This window comes from Poeciliopsis prolifica, unplaced genomic scaffold (assembly GCF_027474105.1).
Source record: "Poeciliopsis prolifica strain line A6 unplaced genomic scaffold, Auburn_PproV2 SCAFFOLD037, whole genome shotgun sequence".
Classification (NCBI taxonomy): Eukaryota; Metazoa; Chordata; class Actinopteri; order Cyprinodontiformes; family Poeciliidae; genus Poeciliopsis; species Poeciliopsis prolifica.
Genome location: NW_026562412.1, coordinates 3,717,975 through 3,738,907, shown reverse-complemented (window position 1 = coordinate 3,738,907; position 20,933 = coordinate 3,717,975). Strand labels below are relative to the sequence as shown.

At 39.9% G+C, this 20,933-nt stretch overlaps 1 protein-coding gene across 1 annotated transcript in view; it reads left to right on the top strand.

Annotated features, from left to right (window-relative positions):
- The window catches only part of msrab (methionine sulfoxide reductase Ab), a 37,525-nt gene extending 23,025 nt beyond the window's left edge, over positions 1-14,500 (top strand). The window contains 2 exon segments of the mRNA XM_055053182.1: positions 980-1,086; positions 12,236-14,500. Coding sequence (XP_054909157.1) covers positions 980-1,086; positions 12,236-12,409 — 281 coding nt within the window. The 3' untranslated portion in view covers positions 12,410-14,500.
- The last annotated feature ends 6,433 nt before the right edge of the window (positions 14,501-20,933 follow it).

Genomic DNA, 20,933 nt, shown 5'->3' with positions numbered 1-20,933 from the left:
GCAATCACTGTTGGGTTTACAGCTAGAGCTCCTCCTTGAATTAGTGCCAGAAAATTACCTAACACAATAAGAAACATTAGAGAAGTCCTGACAGGGAAATGTGCCTCTTTAGGAGAACGCTACAGTTGTAATGAAGGGAGCTGATGGTGCGTTCAGTTGGCTGGAAGGCGTCAGCCTCCACTGACTGCAGCTCATAACAACCAGAGATGGAGAAACAGCAGCATTTCCAGTTATGGATGAGCATAAGAATCAGACAAAAAGCAAACGCTGCAGCCAGCAGAGAGTTGCACACTGATGCATTCCTTGATGCAAGAGCTGCTCAGGATTGTAGCTTCTTAAAACCTTAGAAGTGATGGAAGCTGTTTAGCCCTCTAAATCAAGGCGCTTTAGGCCTGGCCTCCTTCCAAACCCACTGATGTAAATCTGATGAAAATGGTGAGAGCGTCTCTCAGATTACAGGAGACGAAAATGCATCGACCTACAGTCCTATTTGCTCTTCTGCAAATTAAAATCTGCATTTACTTTTTTGTGATACTTAAAGATTTCAATAAACAAAGTTTAATATCAGTCAAATATAAACCAAGGTTTTTATAATGAGAAACAATAACTATCCAAACCAATTTGGCATTAATTAAGAAATTCAAGTAAATGTTATCCGATCCAGATATTATGTTTAACTGTTGTGAAAATTTTTTTGTGAATTCTTCTGTTTCCTTTTTGCCTGTTTCAGATTAGCTAAAGAATTATATTGAAAGAAGATAATATGAGTAATTGTCAGAAAATGTTGCTTTTAAACTAAATGTGGCCTGCTTTATGTTGTACATGTCCGGGACTAATCAGGGCTGAGCGTGGCAACTGAAATGAGATATTGGTAGTTTTTTTCATTCCGTGAAAATGCAATGTGATGACGTATTCATGCAGAACATTTCCATCCTCTGTGCTTCCCTTGCATGGCTTCTATGCTTTGTGTTTTCTGCAGGTATGAAGCAGCACAATGACAAGGGTACTCAGTATCATTCAGTCATTTACACGTCCAGCCCAGCTCAACAGGAGGCTGCACTGAAGAGCAAGGAGGCCTTCCAGAAGGTGATCACACACAAACACACACCAGCCCACACATGTGTGTGTGTGTGTGTGTGTGTGTGTCCCATAATGATTTTTTAAACCTCATGTGTGCTAGATGGGACTCACTAAATCATGGTATTTGCACAGCTTTAAAAACTCTTTAAATATCTAAAACTAAGGTTAACTTACTAAAATGTAAGTTTAGTACAAGGTTGAAATCTGCTTTAGTTACTGGTATAAAGTGTTTGGTTAAAATGGTATCGCCATGTGAGTTTGAATTGACCAAAGGGTAAAAAGAAACAAACATGACGGTCACTTTGAATAAATAAGAATAAGTTCATGCAGATGATGTATTTATTTCACTCATTAACCGTTTTTTTGTTATTTGAATCACAATAACTAGTCCGTGCTTTAAGACTTAGTTTGAAAAAACGAGTTCTGTTTGGATCAAACTCATCTCCATCTTTTTAAGCTGAAAGAAGGGAAGAGGGTCAATAGGTCAACCTAACTGATTTCCTTTTAGCAGCACACGCGTCCCCCTTTTGTTCTTTCAGTTCATCTGTCCATCCATCCATCATTTAAAATTGATCCCTGCATCTTCTTGGCTCATTCATCTCCTCTCAGATATAAATGCCATTCATGGACTAGCTGACGGGGGGCAAAGAAGAGCAAATTATCATCTTCCTGGTTACGTTGGGCGCTCTGGGTCAGCAGGCAAGGATCAGAGGGCTGGTATGTTGTCGTGGAAACAACCTCTCAACCTTGGCCTTGAGCTGGGGTCATGGGTCAGGGGAGCTTTGGCAGCTGGGACCAGAGGGATGGGGAGGCGGGGAAGGACAGCAGGAAAAGCTAAAGATGGAAGAAGCCATGTCAGGGGGCCGTCACTGCTGACAGGCTGTCAACTGAAACACACACACACACGCACACACGCACACACACACACACACACACACACACACACACACACACACACACACACACACACACACACACACACACACACACACACACTTTCTGTGGTAATAAACCAGGCACCCTTAGTGTTTCAGGGATCATGAGACTAAGAGATGTGCAACTCAGAGTTTCTACATTCACATCAAAACCTGAACTAAACCAAACTATTTCACAAAACCTGCAGAGACATTTCTTCCTCTTTCTGCTGACCTCATGTCCCACACTGACTTCCTGAAACACATAAACCTTATTAAAGTTGATATTTTTGAGTTTGTCACTTCTCATGCACTGAACTGAGCAGCCAATTAAAGCCAATTAAATTCTGCACAAAATAGGTGTGCAACAAAACATCCAGCAGGTGGAGATACTGAGTTCACTGGAACAAGGCAAATTGAGATCATAAATAATATTTATGAGTCTTTCTTTTTATTTTCCAGACAAAACTAATTTCAAACGTTTTTTGTAAATGAAATCGGTGTGGAATATTCTAGTCTGGGATTGTCTACAGAACTAGTTTGTGTACCTAACTCAGTTATAATCCTAGAGCCAAATAAAGATTTCATATTTAAAGTTATGTCTTAGAATTTATAAGGTCTTGTGATTTTTGAATTATATATTTTTTTAAATAATTTTGGTTTTATTCTTAGGAAACTTTTGTTGACTTCTATTCAAAATGCACAACCGCTTGGATATTTATTTTGGGGTTTTTTGTAAGTCTTTTTGTTTGTGTGTCTATTATTACTGGGTTTTTTTTTCCACTATCACCACCAATGAGCAAAAAAGCACTTGTTTGTGCAGGCAGAGCAGTTTATTATTATCAACTTTACGCTTACTTCATTATATAATAATCAATGTTGCTGCAATTTTTGACACTTGCAGATTAATGCCACAAAAAACTGAAAGACACACAATTCTTCCTCATACAGCGGGCGATGATTAAAAGAGGTAACATCAGGTCAGCTTCTCCATCCCTGCTGAATCAAAAGCATCCAAAGCATGATACTCCCATCGCCGTGTTTCAGCATGAGTCATGCTGTGTTCAGATTCTTCCATCAGTTTTCTTTCTCTAACAAACTGCAAACGAGTTCATATTGCTTTCCTTCGACAGTGGATTTCCCGTTGCTGCACTTCTGGAAAGAAATGATTTGTAGTTGTCCTGGTAACTGTTTTACCTGCCTGAGCTGTGTATCTCTCCAAAGTTTTAAAGGCTTCTCTGATTAAGACTCTCTTTCCATCATCACTTGATGGATTGAGAAGAGCTCTGTGAGATGTTCATTGCCTGATATATTGATTTAAAACCCAACATTTATCAAATCATCTGCATATCTCGCTCCTTGACCTTTGTATTCCTGATACTTTCTCTCTAATGTTCTATCTGAGGCCTTCACAGAGCTCGATTACACTCAGGTGGACTGTTTCACATTACTTTTGAAGGCAATTTGTTGATAAAGAATTTATGTAAGGGTATTGGAGTCAAGGAAATATATCCACATGCATATAATTCTGTTTTACCTGCTATTTTTAGACAACCTGGTGCACAGAATCACCATATCACTGCCTAACTACAGTAATAACATGGATCAGAAGCTTATAAAACCATGCAGGGACATATTAAAACACAGTTGTATTATTTTGTTTTATTGATTTCAAGAAAGGTTTCCAGCAGAGACTCTCAAAACACATTTCTGCATACATTCAGATTCGTTCCTTCCTTCTCCCCACCAACGCTGCTGACACAACCAATCTGTCAAGCACTTTAACGTCACCTCGCTCCCATCAACGGGCCACTGGGGCTCCCATCTTCCTAAAGCGGCTGACACAACCCCAACCAAGATGGCAGCGCGCTGCTCTCAAACACTTGTCTTAGAACGAAGCGAGATGAAGGCGTTGCTCCTGCGTTCGGGGTCTGGAAGACTTTCGTGGCAGAAACGAAGCCTCGTTCACTGAAGTGACAAGAGGGAGTGGATGATGACCAGAGATAAGACAGGCATCGCAAAAATCCAGATTCCAACCCACTGCCGGGGCCGTGAGTCATAGACGTATACACACACACACACACACACACACACACACACACACACGCAAACATACATCTGGCACATACAGGCGCAGCCCAATGAATAATTAACCCATATGAGGAGTCTCCTCTGCAGGGCTTTCAGTTCCTTAACTTCAGTGTTGAGGCGAAGGTTTTGGGGGCTGGGGGGTGAGAGAGGCAGAAAAGCTTGTTTAAGCACAAGAGCGAAGAGGGAGGGAGGGTTAGTGGAGGAGGAGGGGGGAGTGCTGGGGAGAAGGGGGTTCTCTGTAATGAAATTTGAAATTTGCAGAACATCAAAGGCTTCTGTAGCCCAGCCGCTGTGGCAGCAGAGCAGAGAGGAGGAGTGCTTCTCTTTCTCCGTCTCCCCGATCTCTCTTCTTCCCCTTCTTCTTCATCCCTCCCTCTCTGCCTGAAAGTGTCTCCCCAGAGCTGGGTGAGGGGTGTAGGGTTTAGTGGAGGGTGAGAGAGAAGGGATGGGAAGAGTTGATTAGGAGGAGACGGAGGTGGCAGGTGGGGTGGGGGACTTAGGGATGGGTTAGGGGTTTGGAGAGAAAAATGGATGAACGGGGGGCTCTTATATGTGTGTGTGTATGTGCGAACAATGGGGTTTATCAAGCCAGCTTTGAATACGGCGTGCGTGTTTGTGCATGCACATGTGTGTGTGTCGGGCCTTGGAGGAGGGAGTGTGCCCTCTGATAAAGCATCCCAACTTAATGAGCTTGAAAACGGGATGAAGAGGGAAGGGGGGTGACGTTCTGATGATGAGTGGAGAGGGAAAAAAGGCATTTGAGGTTAGAAGTGAAATGCAGAAGCCTGAGGCTGGGGAGCATTAGCAGGTTTTGTAATCAGACTTCGAGTCACAAGTTTACTTTTGCTTTTTATTATCTGAAAAGTGTTCAAAAGTGGGATTTTGATATTCTAATTGTTCCCCAATTTCTGAAAAAGTTATTGCCATCTCCTAAACTGATTGATTTTACTGAGAAATTCGTTAATGAAATGAGTTGTTCTTAATCTGGGATTTCTCTTTTAACGTGAAATCAGGACAGACCTTCCGAGATTTTCTTCCGCTTCACATCTGCCTTAAAAAAACAACAGTAAAACAAGTTTAAGCTCTCATCCCCTCGCTCCAAAAAGCACGTGCATCCCTCTCTGCTCCAGGGATGTAGGAGTGCTGGCTTTCTCGCTCACAAAATGTAGGGGGGCTCGGCGAAGATTAGAGCCTGACTAAAATGGATCCTGACCCATACTGCAGCAGGAAAAGACGAATGAGGAGAGCAGAAAATAAAACTCTCTTCATCCGTCGGGCACATTCAGGACGCATCCTTATCTTCCGTTCCTCTTTTTTTTCCCAACAGCTAAATGCGTTTTATTTGCATTCATTCCTCTTCGTAATCCCCCTCTTTTCATCTGTTTTTCTGCGTCCTGCCATCTCTGCCTCTCTGAGGTCACAGAGGGCGACCCTGGGGCTGCAGCGCGCTCGTCGGCTTGCACCATGTCAGGCTTTTTCATGTGTTTCCAGGCTGAGCCACAGTCTGTCTATTACTAGCGCCTCTTCACCGTAGAGCAGCTTTGATGTGTGCAGTGCGTGCTCAAAAGTGTATTTACATTTTTGAGATGTTGAAGGGCTTTTTTTTTTTTTTCTGAACTCCAGAGTTCAGGTGTGCAGCTGCAGTCGACGCCACTCCAGTTTTAGATCAGAGCAAAGGGAATCCGGAGCTGGATGGGAATGGAAATCCCTTCATCTGTTGTCTTTTTAACTTCTAGATTTATTTAAATGAACTCATCTCGGGTGGAAATTTGCAGTTTATTTTCACTTTTTAACTTTAGCTCTACATGTAGTTTTTATTTTAATATTTAACCTTACCAGGTTTAAGGTATTTGAGATCCAGAACAGAGCCGTGCTCAGAGGACACCAGCTATAGGTTGCTGCTGAAGCTTAACTTGTTTAATTAATAAAATGAAAAAAATGTTCATCAAATGTATTTTTGATTGCACCGAGAAAACATGTAACACAGAACTTTTATATTGTAAAAAATAATACAGGATTTAGCCAAAATTTAATGAGCTGGTATCACAGATTTCATTTTAAATTATTTCTTCATGAGGAAAAAAATCTATACATTCACCCTGATACATCTAAACTTTGCTACTAAGACTTTCTGCTTCTTAAATGCAAACTAAATTCAGTCCATATCTTTAGTAATGCACTAATTTTACTTTGCTTCCTGTTTTTAAATTTTTTACCTTCTGCAGTTACGGAACATCAAACCCCTTAAATTATTTACATTTTTTCACAATATAACCACAAACTACAACATATTCGTTTTATTTCAACACAAAGTAGCTCATAATTGAGAAGTAAAGGGAAAGACATTCATTTTCTTTACCGATTCAAATCTCAGAGGTGAGATTTCCACTGAAAGTTTTTGGGTACCATCTTTTCTATTTTAAAATTTAGTTTCAGGCAATCGAAACACACACATATGCTTTGGTCCAAATCGTTTCATGATCGCTCTGCTGTATGTTTAGCATCAGTTTCCTTCTAAGCATTCTTGTGCGAATAGTTTCACCCATTCTTCACTTCAGCCGTCCGACTGCAGAAACGCATCCCCACAGCATGATGCAGCCATCACAGTTTTACAGTGTTCGTTCACAGCTGCGCTTTGCATGTAGGTCCGAAAGTTTGATTTTAGTCTCATATAACTAGAGCACCATCTTTCTGCTCTTGTTATATAAGATGTCAGAGTCATGAATACGTTTGAAGTTGCTTTGCACAGAAATTTTTACATTAAATAAAGAAAATTATAGACCACCCTGACTAGCTTCTTTATGAGTCTGTCTTAGAGAAACACTGTCTTTAGTCAGAGGCGTCTTCAAATTCGCTGCATTACAGACTGCTACAGGAGATTGTTCCACAATAACTCTTTTAATTAGTACGAGTTACCTCAACACTTAATTTACCTTTGGGATCAATAAAGTATTTTTGAATTTGAATTAGTTTATGTTTGTACCATTACTGCTCTGCTCAGAAAATATACAGCAAAAAAAAAATCTTACATCGTATTTTTGTTATAATTTTAATGCAAATCTTAGTTTAAATGAAATATGACAAAATTAGCTTAAAAGTGAATTTTCAGCAAGAAGTGTGAGCTTGTTTTAAGTAAATAAAATTCCTCAATATTGATAAAAAAGTACAAGATCCATTGGCAGATTATTTTACTGATAATGACACATTTTCTCATGTTATAAGTGAAATAATCTGCCAGTAAAACTATTACCTTTTTTAACAATATTAAGGAATTCTTAAATAAATCTTCTGTAAGATAGTTTGCCTTATTTCAAGATATTTTCACTGGAAATTAGACAAAACGTACTTGGTACGATTTTGTGTTTTTGCAGCAAAGCTAAGAAAACAGTCAAATTGAGGTCATATCCATTTTCAGATGTCTTCACTGTGAGTCACTGAGTGTCACAAACTCTACGTCAGTGCACTTGTCTTCCCCACCGCTGTTCTGCTGAAGGCCCTCAGAGGGAAGCAGGCACAGAGACAAGACTGTGGGGTAAAGAAGAGAAGAAGGGAGAGTACATGTTCTTCTTCCTCCCTCCTCTTCCACCTCTGCCCCTCTCTCGGGGTGTCACGTCCTATTTGTGTCCTGGGGTCGCCTGTGTGGCAACGGCGACGTTGCTGGGGGGCGGAGGGGTTCTCTCGCTTGGCTGGGAAGCAGGGAGGACATTGGAGCGTTGGTCTGAGGGAGAGAGAGAAAGCAAGAGAATGAAAATCCATCAGGAGACGGAGAGAGTGGAAGAGGAGGAGGAGGAGGGATGCACCCATTCAGCCATGTCTTTGACATGGGAGTGTTTCCGACAGGCGTGAAGAAAGGAAGGGCTGACTGGGCTGAGAGAGCGGCGCTCTGGCCGCACACACTCAGGGATGTTTTTCTCACTCAGGACGACTTAGAGATTTTTAACTCTGAATTTAACATTAGATTCAACCACATTTGGTTCACGTCCGACTCCGGTTTTCTCTGAGGCAGAGATGCGCTTCTAGTTTACATTTAGGATTCACATCCCAACATTAGGTGTGTTGAATGGTTTCCACAGATGATTTCTGTCGCTTTGCGGACCCTCTTCACCCAGTAATGCACAAAACTCGAACAGGACCGCCAGTTTCAGTCCAAACATCCCGATTGGCATCAACCTGAAGACGTCTTGCTAACGCCGTTTCCCTCCATGTTTGACGCTTTTATCCTCCATATTCTTTCCTCCATTCCTCTGCTGCTGCTGCAGTGAGAGAGAGAGAGAAAGTGAAGCCACATAAGGTTATACACAGTGGCATGACGCCATGCATTCTGATTTATAGATCTAAAATGGCTGCCGTGTTGTGACTGCTGTAGAGGCTTGGATGGAGAGCGAGGGAGTGGTGCGGGGGCGTCAGGGTGGAGGTGTGTGTTTGGCTCGGAATAGCAAACCTTTCCTTGGCCGTCCAGAACGCCCCGGAGAGTTCTGCGTCGCTGACTGTGGTTTGTTGGTGATAACTGATTAATTAGGCCACTGCGTGCAGCTCTGCGCTTCCATCAGCCGGCTTTCCACAACGCTGCTGCCTGAAATCATCAAAATATGGCCTTTTCTGGCGGTGTGTGCATAGTGTGCAGTGGTAAAGTGAATCTGTCTGCTGTGTTTGTTAAAGGCTGCGCTGGTTGGATCCTGCAGGGAGACCAGAGCCCTCACACTGAAGCAGCAGCCACTGAGGAGTTAGAGGTCAGCTGCTGCCTCAGCCTCTCTGTGGGGCTCAGAGCTTTGATTTACTGACTCCCCTGCATCAGTCCCAGCTCTGCCACTCTGAGCCGGTGTGACACTGCCTCCATGTGGACAAATATGCACACAACACGGCTGCTCTCGAGCAGGATGTTACGCTCAACCAGCGGTGCCCTCAAACTGAGCTGCTAAAGTTTCCATCATAAAATAAGTGTGCTGGATTAAATTAAATGTAATCAAAAAGTGGTTTATCTTTGTTTTTCCAATCAAAAACACAAACTATACATAGATTTACTGTTAAATTGAATGTTACACTATTAGTATTTCTGTTTTAACTTCTAGTGTAAATATTTCAGTACATTTGAAATGAGACATAGCTAACTTCCAAGTAACTTTTCAGCACAATATAGGAGCTTGTTTTACGTCAATAAATATTTAAAATTGATTAAATTGTTGGTAACAGTGTGGTTACTATTGTTGCCCCCACCAATAAATCACCCAGTTTATTGGGTGATTTATTAATTGGTACACTGTAGCTTGTGTAATGATCATGGGATCAATGTGATTGGTTGGTCAGCAGACAGGAGAGCCTACAGTGCAGACAAACTGAGGGTCAATAGTAAAGCAAGAACTACAGGCTGATCCTTCCATGTCACGCTGCACTGATCCTCTAATTCAGTTGTTCCCTTCAGTGGAGTTTGAAAGCAAACATGCGTATAGATTTATGTCTGGTTGGATGATGTGTGTGGGATTATATTGTAATCCATAGGCCCAGAAAATCTTTGGGAATCACTGCACAAATTCATGCTAAAGAAACAAGCAGTGTAAAGGAAAACCTTTCAGTTGTCCTACATTTTGTTATTTCTGTGGCCATTTTGTCAATTTTTCTGAAACTTAACTTTGTATTTTCATCAGCTATAAGCCATAATAATTGAAATAAGTAAAAATAAATGCTTGAATGCATTACGCTCTCTGTGTAAATTGTAAATGAACATTTTCAATGACAATCTAATTTGTTAAAATGCTTCTATAAGCAAAGTCATAATTAAGCTACAAATTTGCGTTTTTCAGTGAGAAGACATAATTGAGGTCAATGTTTTCCTCAGACGAGTTCAACAATGTTTCCTTTTTGTGTGTTAGGCTTTCTTGACCAGTTTCTGATGGTTATCTCACTGAAAGGTCTCACACTGCCCACGGCTCCGTTTTCAGAAAGCTGTCTGACCTTTTCCTCTATAATCTCATCTTAATCCTCTTCAAATAAAAATTTCCTTTTACTCTTAGATAAATCAGATCGCGAGGCTGTAATGAATCTTTAAATAGAGCTCATTTCATTAAAGTTTAACATCCTCAGCATTGTCAGGAGAACAAAACACACCCGTGGTTGAACTCTTTTTGTGTTTATCTCCTGAACCTGCAAATCTCTTGTAGGTACAGATACAAACCTTGCAGAAACATGCATTCTTTCTTTATCTTCTGGTATGTTTTTCCCAGCAGCATGAACATGTACAACACACTTCTCATATGTAAGCTCTTCATTTGAAACATTTCTCTGATTTGGCAGCATTTAAAACTTAAAGTTGGAAACTTTATACAGCAACCTTCAACAACCTTAAAGCTACAACTTTGATTAAAGCTTAAAGTTAAAGCTAGCAGCATATTGTGACAGAAAATATGAGGCAATCTGTGAAAAGCTCGATCTCCTCCTCCTTCCTGAGCTGTTGAAAGAAATGCACCGCTCTCAACCAACACCAACCAATCAGAGCCAGGAGGCGTGTCTTAGCGCTGTCAATCAACATTGTCAATGTTCTTAGCATTCACAAAGGGCTCTGTTAACTTGGAGAAGCTTTACCCAGTCAGTGAGCAGATGGGGCAAGTCACTGAATGGCATGATTGACAGCAGTAAGACCCGCCTCCTGGCTCTGATTGGTTGTTCTAGTTAGCACTGGGAGAAGGCAGAGAAACTCAGTTTTTCACTGATTATCTGTCTCATGTTTATTCAAACTGTCACTATGTTGTATCACAACATAGTGACAGTTTGAATACAAGTAGTTTTTTTATAAGTAACATAATGCCACTTTAAAATAAATTGCCATAGAATTTTTACTTTTATTCACTCAAATAATTTAAGTTTTGTTTGCCGACCAACATCGCAAACATGTCAAATATTTTGCCTCCTTATCAGGAGCAAAATATTTAAATCCTGCAGAAAGCCGATGTAGGCTGATGAGAACAACTTGAGCCCGTATTGAACATGCTGTGCTTCTTTCTCTGGATGCCTGCTGAACTTGGCGTACTCCCCCACAAAGCAAAGCAAACCTCCAGAGTGCTGCAAACTGTTCTGACGCGGAGAGACCTGCTTGTTGCCCACAAACAGTCTCAGCGCTCCTCCGGCGTGTTTCGTCAGCTCCAGCAGCAGCCATCTATAGAGGAGTGAACGTGTGTATTATTAGATGGAGAAAACCACTCAGCACAGCAGGTATAGCTTTGATATAGCTGTTAGAGGCTCAGTGTGTGGAAGAAAGCGTTGTTTTAGAGCATTTGAAGGTTTTTGTTGTCGTGTTTAGAAAAAGGTAAGTGTGAAAATGTCTTGAGGAGTTCTCAAAGCGAGCGGATAGTCTTTGATGCTTTGTCCTACAGAGAGCCGCAGAAGACATGCTGCGCTATAAGAAGAAGCTGTAGTTCCTTTCTAGTGTCACTTTGCAGTCAGACTGAGGAGCATAAAATGAAATATAAAAAATTTGCAACTGTGAGGATAAATTCAATGCATAAATAAAATCCTTTTATATGCTTTGTAACTTATATACAAGGAAATTCAACTAAAATTACAATTCCTTAAAATACTAAACAGATTTATCAATATTTAAATGTTTAAATTAATTAAACATGTATGTATTTATGTTACTTAAAACAAAATTAGCACAATATTTTTTTGGTTATTTAAATAAAACTATTCTATTTAGATTTATTTAACTATCTTGTGTTCCTTGTGACAACCATAGTGGTTATTTTCAAATATGAAATGTATAATGAAATAATTTCTGTTTAAATAATTAGAGCTATTTTGTTTTTGAGGTATTCTGTTTGATTTCATAGTCATAATGACAATTACAATTATTTTATGATGGACACCAGCAAAGAAATTTAAAAAAAGTAAATTAAAATAAATAATTACACAATTCTGTAAGAATAATTGTGATCACTTATGTATTTTATGAACAAATAACTTAAAATGTTATTAAATGTTTTTAAAGTGCTTTATAAATAAAATTGTCATTGACATTGGATTTAAAAATGATGTACATTCTGAATGTTTGGAAGGAAACCACTGGAAATGCTCTGCTGCAAATTAAGACATTTCAGCACTGATGGTTTCATTTGACTTTTTCTGCTGCTTGGATTTAAGTTTTTGTGTTTGGTCTTTAGGAACTGGATAAGAAAGGCCACGGTCCGATCACCACTGAGGTCCTGGAGGGACAGGAGTTTTTCTACGCGGAGGACTACCACCAGCAGTACCTGAGGAAGGTACCCAAAGGTTACTGCGGCCTTAAAGGGACCGGGGTCTCCTGTCCTATTGGGGGCAGCAAGGAGGAGCTGTAAGGCATCTGTGGAGGCAATTAAAACTATATTGATCCAAAAAAGGGATTTTGTTGTTTCACATCAGCAAAAAGCAATAAAATGAAGCAACAAATATGCTCAAATGTATGTATCATAAAAACATTTCAAATTTGTGAAACTATTACAGTTTAAAGCAGTAGAGTGAAAAATAAAACAATGGAATAAAGTAGAGAAACCTAAATACTTAAGAAAAGTGGAGCTTTTATAGATTTAGTGACAGATTTAACATGTTTGTAGCAACAGAACCTAAAGATGTGAAATGCAACAGAGAGGTTGAAACCGAAATAACATTCAATGCATATCTACTCTTTATTATATTTTGTATATAAAGTCTGAAAAACCACATGACAAACTGGAAAATACTTAAATCATTCCAGTTAGAAGTGGGCGATTTGGCAAGAACACACCATGAACTTTTTCAATTTGTTTTTTTACATCAAATTCAGAATCACCATTTCATCACAATTTCCTAACATTGAAACGGCTCAGAAAGAAAAACATAACAGGACATTCATGACGGAAAACATCTTCAACCAGATTGATATTAGTTTGCGCAATTTTCCAACTTGTGAAAAAAAAAAAGACTTCTAATCAATAAAAGTGAACAAACACCCTGTTATAAAATGTCAGGTTTCTGTGATGTAAAAAATGACACCATGGTGAGTCATTTTAAAAATTTTCCACCCATTTGATTTTTATCCTGCACAACACCCAGGGTTTTCCGGTGTTAATTCTCCCTGTGACTCGGCCTCCTGCTCAAAAATATACTTTAATTTTATAAATAAACAACTGTAACAACACGCTCTCTTGCTACACGAAAGCTAATTTGTGAAGATAATGAAAAACTGATATATCAGAGTAAGAACATAGAGCAGCAATGCATAGAGCAGATGATCGCTCCATCCCTCTGCTGTGGTTTGATCTGTGCCTCAACGATCCAAGATCTTCACCTCTAATTCCAGTATATTAACATTCAGCCACAGGTTGGCTGTCGCATGTAATCCTGAAATGATAGAAATCCATCAGCCACTTTATTAGCTACACCCTCCCACTTTCAGGTTGGACTCCCTCTTACCTTTGGAAGAAGCTCAATAAGTGGTGGCATTGATTTAGCAGGGCTCAGAAACATTCCTCAGAGATTGTGGACGTATTCACTTGATGACATCACACACTAATATTCACCCATGGGCTGAATCTCCTGTTTCACTGCATCCCAAAGGGGATCTACCTGGTGGCTTTGTGGCATAGAGCCAAAACCAACTTGAAATGATTTGACCTTTATGACCTGATTCATTATCTAGATGGAAATAGGCATCAAAAGATCGTGGTCAAAAAGGAATGGACAGTATAAGGACTCTAGCAGTTTCTCATCATTCTGATGCTCGACTCCAGAAATGCTTCATCTGACCACATTGAGTTTCTGTGATGTGATTGGTTGAGTCACTGCTAGTTTTTTGCAGGCGTACCTAATAAAATGGCCAATGAGTGTACATAAACAGTGTTGTTTATATAATTTTATGTTATTCACATGTACTGGAGCATTAATAAACCTGAAATTACATATGTAGAATTTCAGCTAAAGTGTGGAGATGTGCTGCAAAAGTCACATTTACAACATGAAAAATGCTCATTTTTCTTTTACAAAAATAAAAAATAAACGTTCAAGATGGATGAGTAAACAAAAGTAAAACAGAAACCTGATGTTATTTTAGAGAAAAAGTCAAAATGTTTGAACTGCAGTTACACTCAATGTCCACACGGTGGTGGTATTTCTTAAACATGATCGACTTTCACTTGCTTTTTTCATATTACAAATCATCATCAAATAAACTCACAAAACTTTTCTTATGTAAACTTTCTAAACTAAAACAAATGTGGTCAGTAAACATACAATAACTGTGAAACATTTTATAATGTTTCGCATTATAAAGTAATTAACAGAGATTAAATGCTTTATATCCAGTTTTCTATTGTTATTGTCATTTTTAACATTTCATAACAATTTTCATTAAAGCTGTCTTGTAAGCTGTCTTTCATATCTCATTTAAGAAACAATAAAATTAATCTCTCATATTTTTGTTTGTTGCATGGATGATTTTTATCTAAGTGTCAGTATTTGTTTTTGCACACACCTGCCCACTATTTTATGCTATATTTATAAACTATTTTGTCCCGTCTGAGAAGGGACGCGCCACAGCAGCAAGGGAACATCTGTGACTCAGACACGTGTTCAGAGAGGACTCATTTTGGAAAGCAGAATGAGAAACTCTGAGCCTTTGTGCTCTTTGTCTGGTTCGGTTTTTGCTGAACCCCTCACCCCACTTCTTGCAAAACCGCAATTAGGATTTAAAAAACAACTTACAGCTGAACGTCTTTAAAAATACAATCATTGAGAAAAGAAACAAGAAATCCCCGGAAACCGTTGTGCACGCCGTGCTTTTAAAATTAAACACACGGCTGTGAAAGTGTTGTTAAAAATGAAAATCACACTCATGGTTAGAATCCAAAATACAGAGATGATATCTAGAAAAAGCTTTCTGGTCGACCGCAGTAGTGTGATTCACCCCGCTCTTGTTTTTCCCCCTCCCTCTCCGCTATCTCTCTCTCTCTGTCTGTGTGTATGTGTCACATCCTGACACCTGTGTGTAGGTGTGGACCAGGGCACAGGTGCAGGTGCAACCTCCCCGGGCCTATTTTAGTATTGGGGCAGATATTTTTGCATGTGTCTGCATGCAGGAGCCGTGCGTGCGTGTGTGTGTCGAGGCATGTGGAGCTGCGGCTTGCTTGATCGAACTGCTCTGAGTGGTATGTGGTTTGGCCAACAAGCTGTTTTCCAGAGCCTGCTTGTACTTTGCATGTCAGTTTGATTTTTTTTTTTTAAACAGTAGATAACCTTTTAATAAAATGAGCTTGTTGAGTTCGTCAGGCTTTGACGGTAAGCGAGCTCTAATCGCAGGCTGGGATCAGTGATCAGCTTCTCCGCCACCTGCACCACTGGCCTCAGTGAGCTGCTGCTGATTTCTGCCACACACACAAGGTTCAGAATGAGTCGAGATGTGCTGCGAAAATTTCATGCAAAAATGAGTCACATTTAGAAATAGCTGCAGGAGTGTGTGGCGTCTTTGTGATAGGTTAAAAAGGGGCATGGAAATGCATGGTACTGTCATATGGGCATCCACACACAAGCACAGTGGGGCGAGGCAGGACAGGAACCAGGCTCTGTGTGCCCATCAGACAGAGCCTATTGTCTGCAGATGGGCTTATAATGGCCCCACAGCTGGCCACAAACTGCGTCTCTCTCTGAAACATTTTAAAAATACACATCTCTTAGTTAATGGGTTCAATAAAAACCCTCTTAATGAAGGAATGAGCAGGTTTGTGAAAACAGGTGGCGCTATGAAACAGTGGGCTGAGCCGTGGAGATAAAGGTGTCGGTTGTTTATCGGAGGTTCTCTGCACTTTTACCCACACACACACGCATTCACGTAAACACACGTCTCCACCAGCAGCAGCAGCAGCTCTGAACGCCGTCCTGTACCGCCGCCTAATGCAAAGGGGAGCGCCCACGCAAAACGAGCAAAAAGACACCAAAAAGACACCTTGCACAGTCGTGCACCCACGCAAAATGTCTTGCACTGATACACTCTCTATTGTGTCCTCCTTTTCACATCTTTCTATTTAACTTCCCTTTGACGACATCAATAGATCTTAACTTATTTTTGTGCGGTATTTACACACATGATTGAAAGTTGCTTTGTTTTTTTGGCGTTTCCTCTTCTTGTGCTTTGCAGTAACATAATTTGTTGCTTCAGACACCAGCACTGCATTGCTTGGTAGGTTGTATAAATAGAACAATAGCTTGGAGTTGTGCTGTCCTACCAGCTGGAGAATGGTTGTGCCTTCTTGTTCTGCTCCTCACATAATTGCTTCATCCAAATTGTAGAGCTCCAGCAGGCATGCTTTAGATATGTCTGTTTTCTACTTTTTTTTTTAATTGCTTGTACATTTATCTCCTGATGATATGAGCAGCTATGTGCGGGGTTTTTCAGATGCCAGATGTGTTCGCATCCCCTCCCATGCTCTCTCTTCCCCTCCCTCTGGTTCCTGCAGGGGCACACGGTCTCAATCAGAGCGTCGGGGCTCCAGGAACCAGAGCACAGCGGCGTCTCTGTGTTGCCCAGAGAAGTGCAGCCTTGTCTGGGTTCCTGCATCTGTGGCTTGGGGGCAAGCTGGGGAGAGAGGGCAAATCCTGGTGGCCCCTGCAAGCTGGTTAAACTCCAGGTCTGATCTGTGGATCACGATTCAACGCCAAGGGAGAAGAAGTAAATAAACGCAGCTACTGTGCATGTAGTTATGTGAAGTTAATAAAAAGGTTATCTAAAACAGGTTTGTGTGGCGTGGCGAGCTCACACATGTTCACACACACAATGGTTTTTAATTCCACTGAGGAAATGTGGCAGAGTTTGTTCTCTGCCCCTCTGGGACTGGAGCCGTGTTTCGGGTGGAGGGCAGCACGTGCTGCTGGGCCCAGTAGACTACTAACTGGCCCACAGGCTTTCTGGCTGACAGCCCACTCTGTGTCATGCTGCACCTGTGAGCCTGTGTGTTTATCAGCCATGCTAGCTAGCTCAAGCTATCACCGCATGACACAGGAAACCCAGAAATAACTGCTGAGTGTCTTCAGTGCAGTTACTGTGCACTGGGGGCGTGCTGCTGACAGAAAGTGGCTGAAAGAGGCTTTAAAGCAGCAGGAACACCGGCTGGAACGGCGCGAAGCGTTAGCGTTTGGGAGCAGGAAGAGAAAACTGGAAGGGAAAGTGAAACACGGAGATGCTCAGCCTCTCTTGCACCTGTGCATGTAGCTTTCTCTGGTCTTGTTTCAAACCGGGGGATGAAACATTCATATGGTGCACAAATTTGCCAACATATGCAGCATCCGTTTATCATTTTGATAACCGGCTTCAAAGACCATCTCAACCATTGACATTTTACAACCGAGTCGCTGATGCAACAGTCAAATTTCCAAAACATCTTCCTCCCCATGTTCACCTTAAATCTTTATCTGCTCTGTCCATCTGCCTCTTGAGTCATCTCAGCCTCAACTCACACAGCTGTGCAAGTGGAGGAAAGTTTTAACGTTGCCAGCGAGCGCCGCGATTAGACCTCGACACAGGAAAATGTTGTGCAATATTCAGGCTTTCAAGTGGTGATGTGCTGATGTTTCACCATTACGTGGAAAGGAGGACAAAAACAGGACAGACGCACATACACACACACGCATGTGCACATTGTGTTTGCATTGCAACATGCACTAACTGTTTTCTGTGTGCATGCCAAAGCCTGATCATTTCTGCCAACGGTGCAGATTGAATCTCAAGTTGAGCCAACATGAGATGGTGGTGTGATACTGTCTGTTTCTCGCTGTGTAGGAGAGGAGCAGATTTTTTTGTTGTTGTTGTTGAAAAAAGGAAAAGAATAATTAAACGTCAAGGAAATGAGAAGATGGAGGGAGTGAAAGAGAAAAAGGGAGGAGAGCTGGTGCTCGCTGCACCAGGAGGAAGCTGGGTCTGATGCATCTCCATGCAGCTGTTCCCAAACACCCACACTCTTCCTGTTGGAGTGTGTGTATCTGAGCAAGAGCTAAAAAAAAAATACTATTTTGTCTGACGTTTAGGTGTTTTACTTTCATATATGGAAGGATTAACTCATGTTGTTCAGATTTGGGTGTCTTTTTTGTACGTAACCTCATATTTATTGTTTCAAAGTTGGAAGAGACGCATGAGAAAGGTCAGCTTCTTTAAAATGATAAATTTGTGTCTGATTCAGATAAACAGAAATAACAAAAAGCTGATAAAGGGTGATTTCAGTCAGTGGAACAAAACGTGAAGTATCCACCAGAAAACGCGGCTTTCTCCGGCCCCCACTGAGGCCTTGTGTTTCTTCAAACAAAAGCTGGCCTCAAAAAACATCCGCTGGTGGAAAACTTGGCCTGTCACTCACTGAATGGAAAGGTTTGAGGTGAGAGTGTGGCCACACTGAGGTGTCAGCAGGGTATGTGATTGTGTATGCGTCAACTATGTGAGTGTGGCAGCCTTTTCAGGTTTCGTACCCAAAGTAATGCAAAGACGTCTTTTGTGGACCGCATTGCTGCTGCAGCTAACCGATGGGTGTTCTGCATCGTTGCTCACTGACCTCGGAGTGTCACCTCCAGATGGCTTCTTCCATATTCTTCAGCATGATTTAAATATGATTCACTTTTTACCAGTTCATGGTTTCTGATCAACACATGAGGATTTTGTAATGAGAGCTATGAGAGTTAGCAATACACAAAAAAAGCCATAATTGTATTAACTTCGTGGTGAATTCCAAATGAGCATTTTTCAAAAAATAAATTATAGCAGCAGCTTGTAAGAGTATGTTATTTTGGCTGACATAAAGTCAAAGTTATTTAGCTTAGATAAAAACAGCTGCCATTAATTCAAACATGAAGTCGAAGGTTGTAGATCATCAGATTAAAAGTTGAACAGAAACTAACGCATAGATTTGAGCTGCTGTGAGTCAAACGTCTGCTTAACACGACACTATTAATGACCATCTACTTCTCATTGCGGATGTGTATTAATAAAAGGCGTGATGGTGCTGTTATAGCCTTTTAAGGTCAACAAAAAAAAACTTTTGTTCATTTGAAACTTAAATATGAAGCAGAGTTATAGAAATGTTGCTGCTGTCAACTTTATAGACTCAATTTAAAATGCTGTTTATTTAATAAAACAGGTATTCTCACATTGTATGACATCACAACAGAAAAATTCAGCTTATTTCACAACCTGTCTTAGTCAGTAGTTTATAGATCTACATTTACAAGTATTTCTACCAGCATGAAACATCTAGAAAGTCATATTTCTAACTGTTACAACATTTAAAGCCTTTAACATTTAACAAAGTTTACCCAACTGTGGTTTTCTGACACTTTTGATTGCAATCGCTCCCCGTTTTTCATGAATTAAAAATAAATGTTCAAAACTTCAAAAATGATGCTTGTTGAAAAGGTTACAATAATGAAAGTTTTTATTTAGTCTTGGAAGAAAATGATCAATTTGAAGTAAAAAAAAAACAATTAGATTTAAATGAATGTTAGCAGCACCATCTGTCAAACATACAGTATAATTTTTATTACACCTTTACAATTAAATTTTTCACACTTTTGTTTGAAAAAGTAAAGATAAAAGTTGTATAGTTTCAATCCTGACTTCAGTACTGCTGAGTGCCAAACACTTGCAGTATCAACTGTAAAAAAAAGAGAGAGAAAAAAGAAGCTGAAATATAAATTTTAAACACTTTTTTAGAAGCTCAGACTCAATATTTCAGATCCAGATTCCAGTCCTGAACTTGACTGAGTGCAGACCGTAGAAAGTTAACAGCATAATCAACAAAAATAACATTTTCACACATTTATAACTAATAAAGATTCAGTGATGCCCAAAATCTTTACTGGATAAATTTGGTTGTTAATTGTACTTTCATGTTTCAAACGTTTAACGTTTTTGTTTTTTTGTTACTTCAGAGGGAAAACATTACTCAGATTTTGTTCTGAGTAAAATATTACAACAATTTTCAGAGTCATTTCAGTCGGATAATTTAATAGGTTAACATTTATGCATCGTGTTCATAAGGTAGTAGCACATTCATTAATGTTTAATAAACAGTGGACAACAACGTCAGACAATATAATACTCTGTCACTATTTAAATACTTTGATTACTTATATTTTTTGTCCATAATTAAAATAACTGCCTGATACTGGTTTCAAAACTTATAAGAAGTAACTGGTTAATTCTTGTTAAACATTTATAAGGAGATGCTAATACAATGCTAATACATGAACCTGTCTGTCCTGCAGAAAGTTGCCTTTGACTGCAACTTTCTCAGTGCAGTCAAAGGCAAAATTAAAATATTTCAGCATAATCACTTTAGTCCTGACTAAAAATATTTAAAACAGCTTATTTTAGTAGTTAAAATATATTATTTGAACAAGAAAGGGTGAAAATAAATACAAAATTTCTAGTTTTCATCATATTCCAAAAATAAATTCATAAAAACATGGGAAAAATGTCATATGTAAGTTAAATTCACAATAATAACGGCTTTGAAGGGGCACAGATGTTTCTGAAAGACCTGGAAAACCATTTTTAGTTGTGAGGGTTAACCCAAAAATAAGCAACCAAGACACATTTTGTGCTATTTGCACCAAAACCGCCACAGTTATTCAAACATAAATATTAAAAACACAAAGAAACGTCAAGGAGGATAACAAATAAAGAAGAGCGTGTAGAAATGCATCCAAATTTACATTTATTATAGATTTTTTTAAATTATCTTATATTTCAGATAAATGCTAATGAGAAATCCCCCTCCTCCTTCACTTGCTGGTCATCTCTTTTGCATATTCTGATCTGCCTTGGCCTTATTCATTGACATTTTCTTTCTGTCACACACTTTTCCCCCT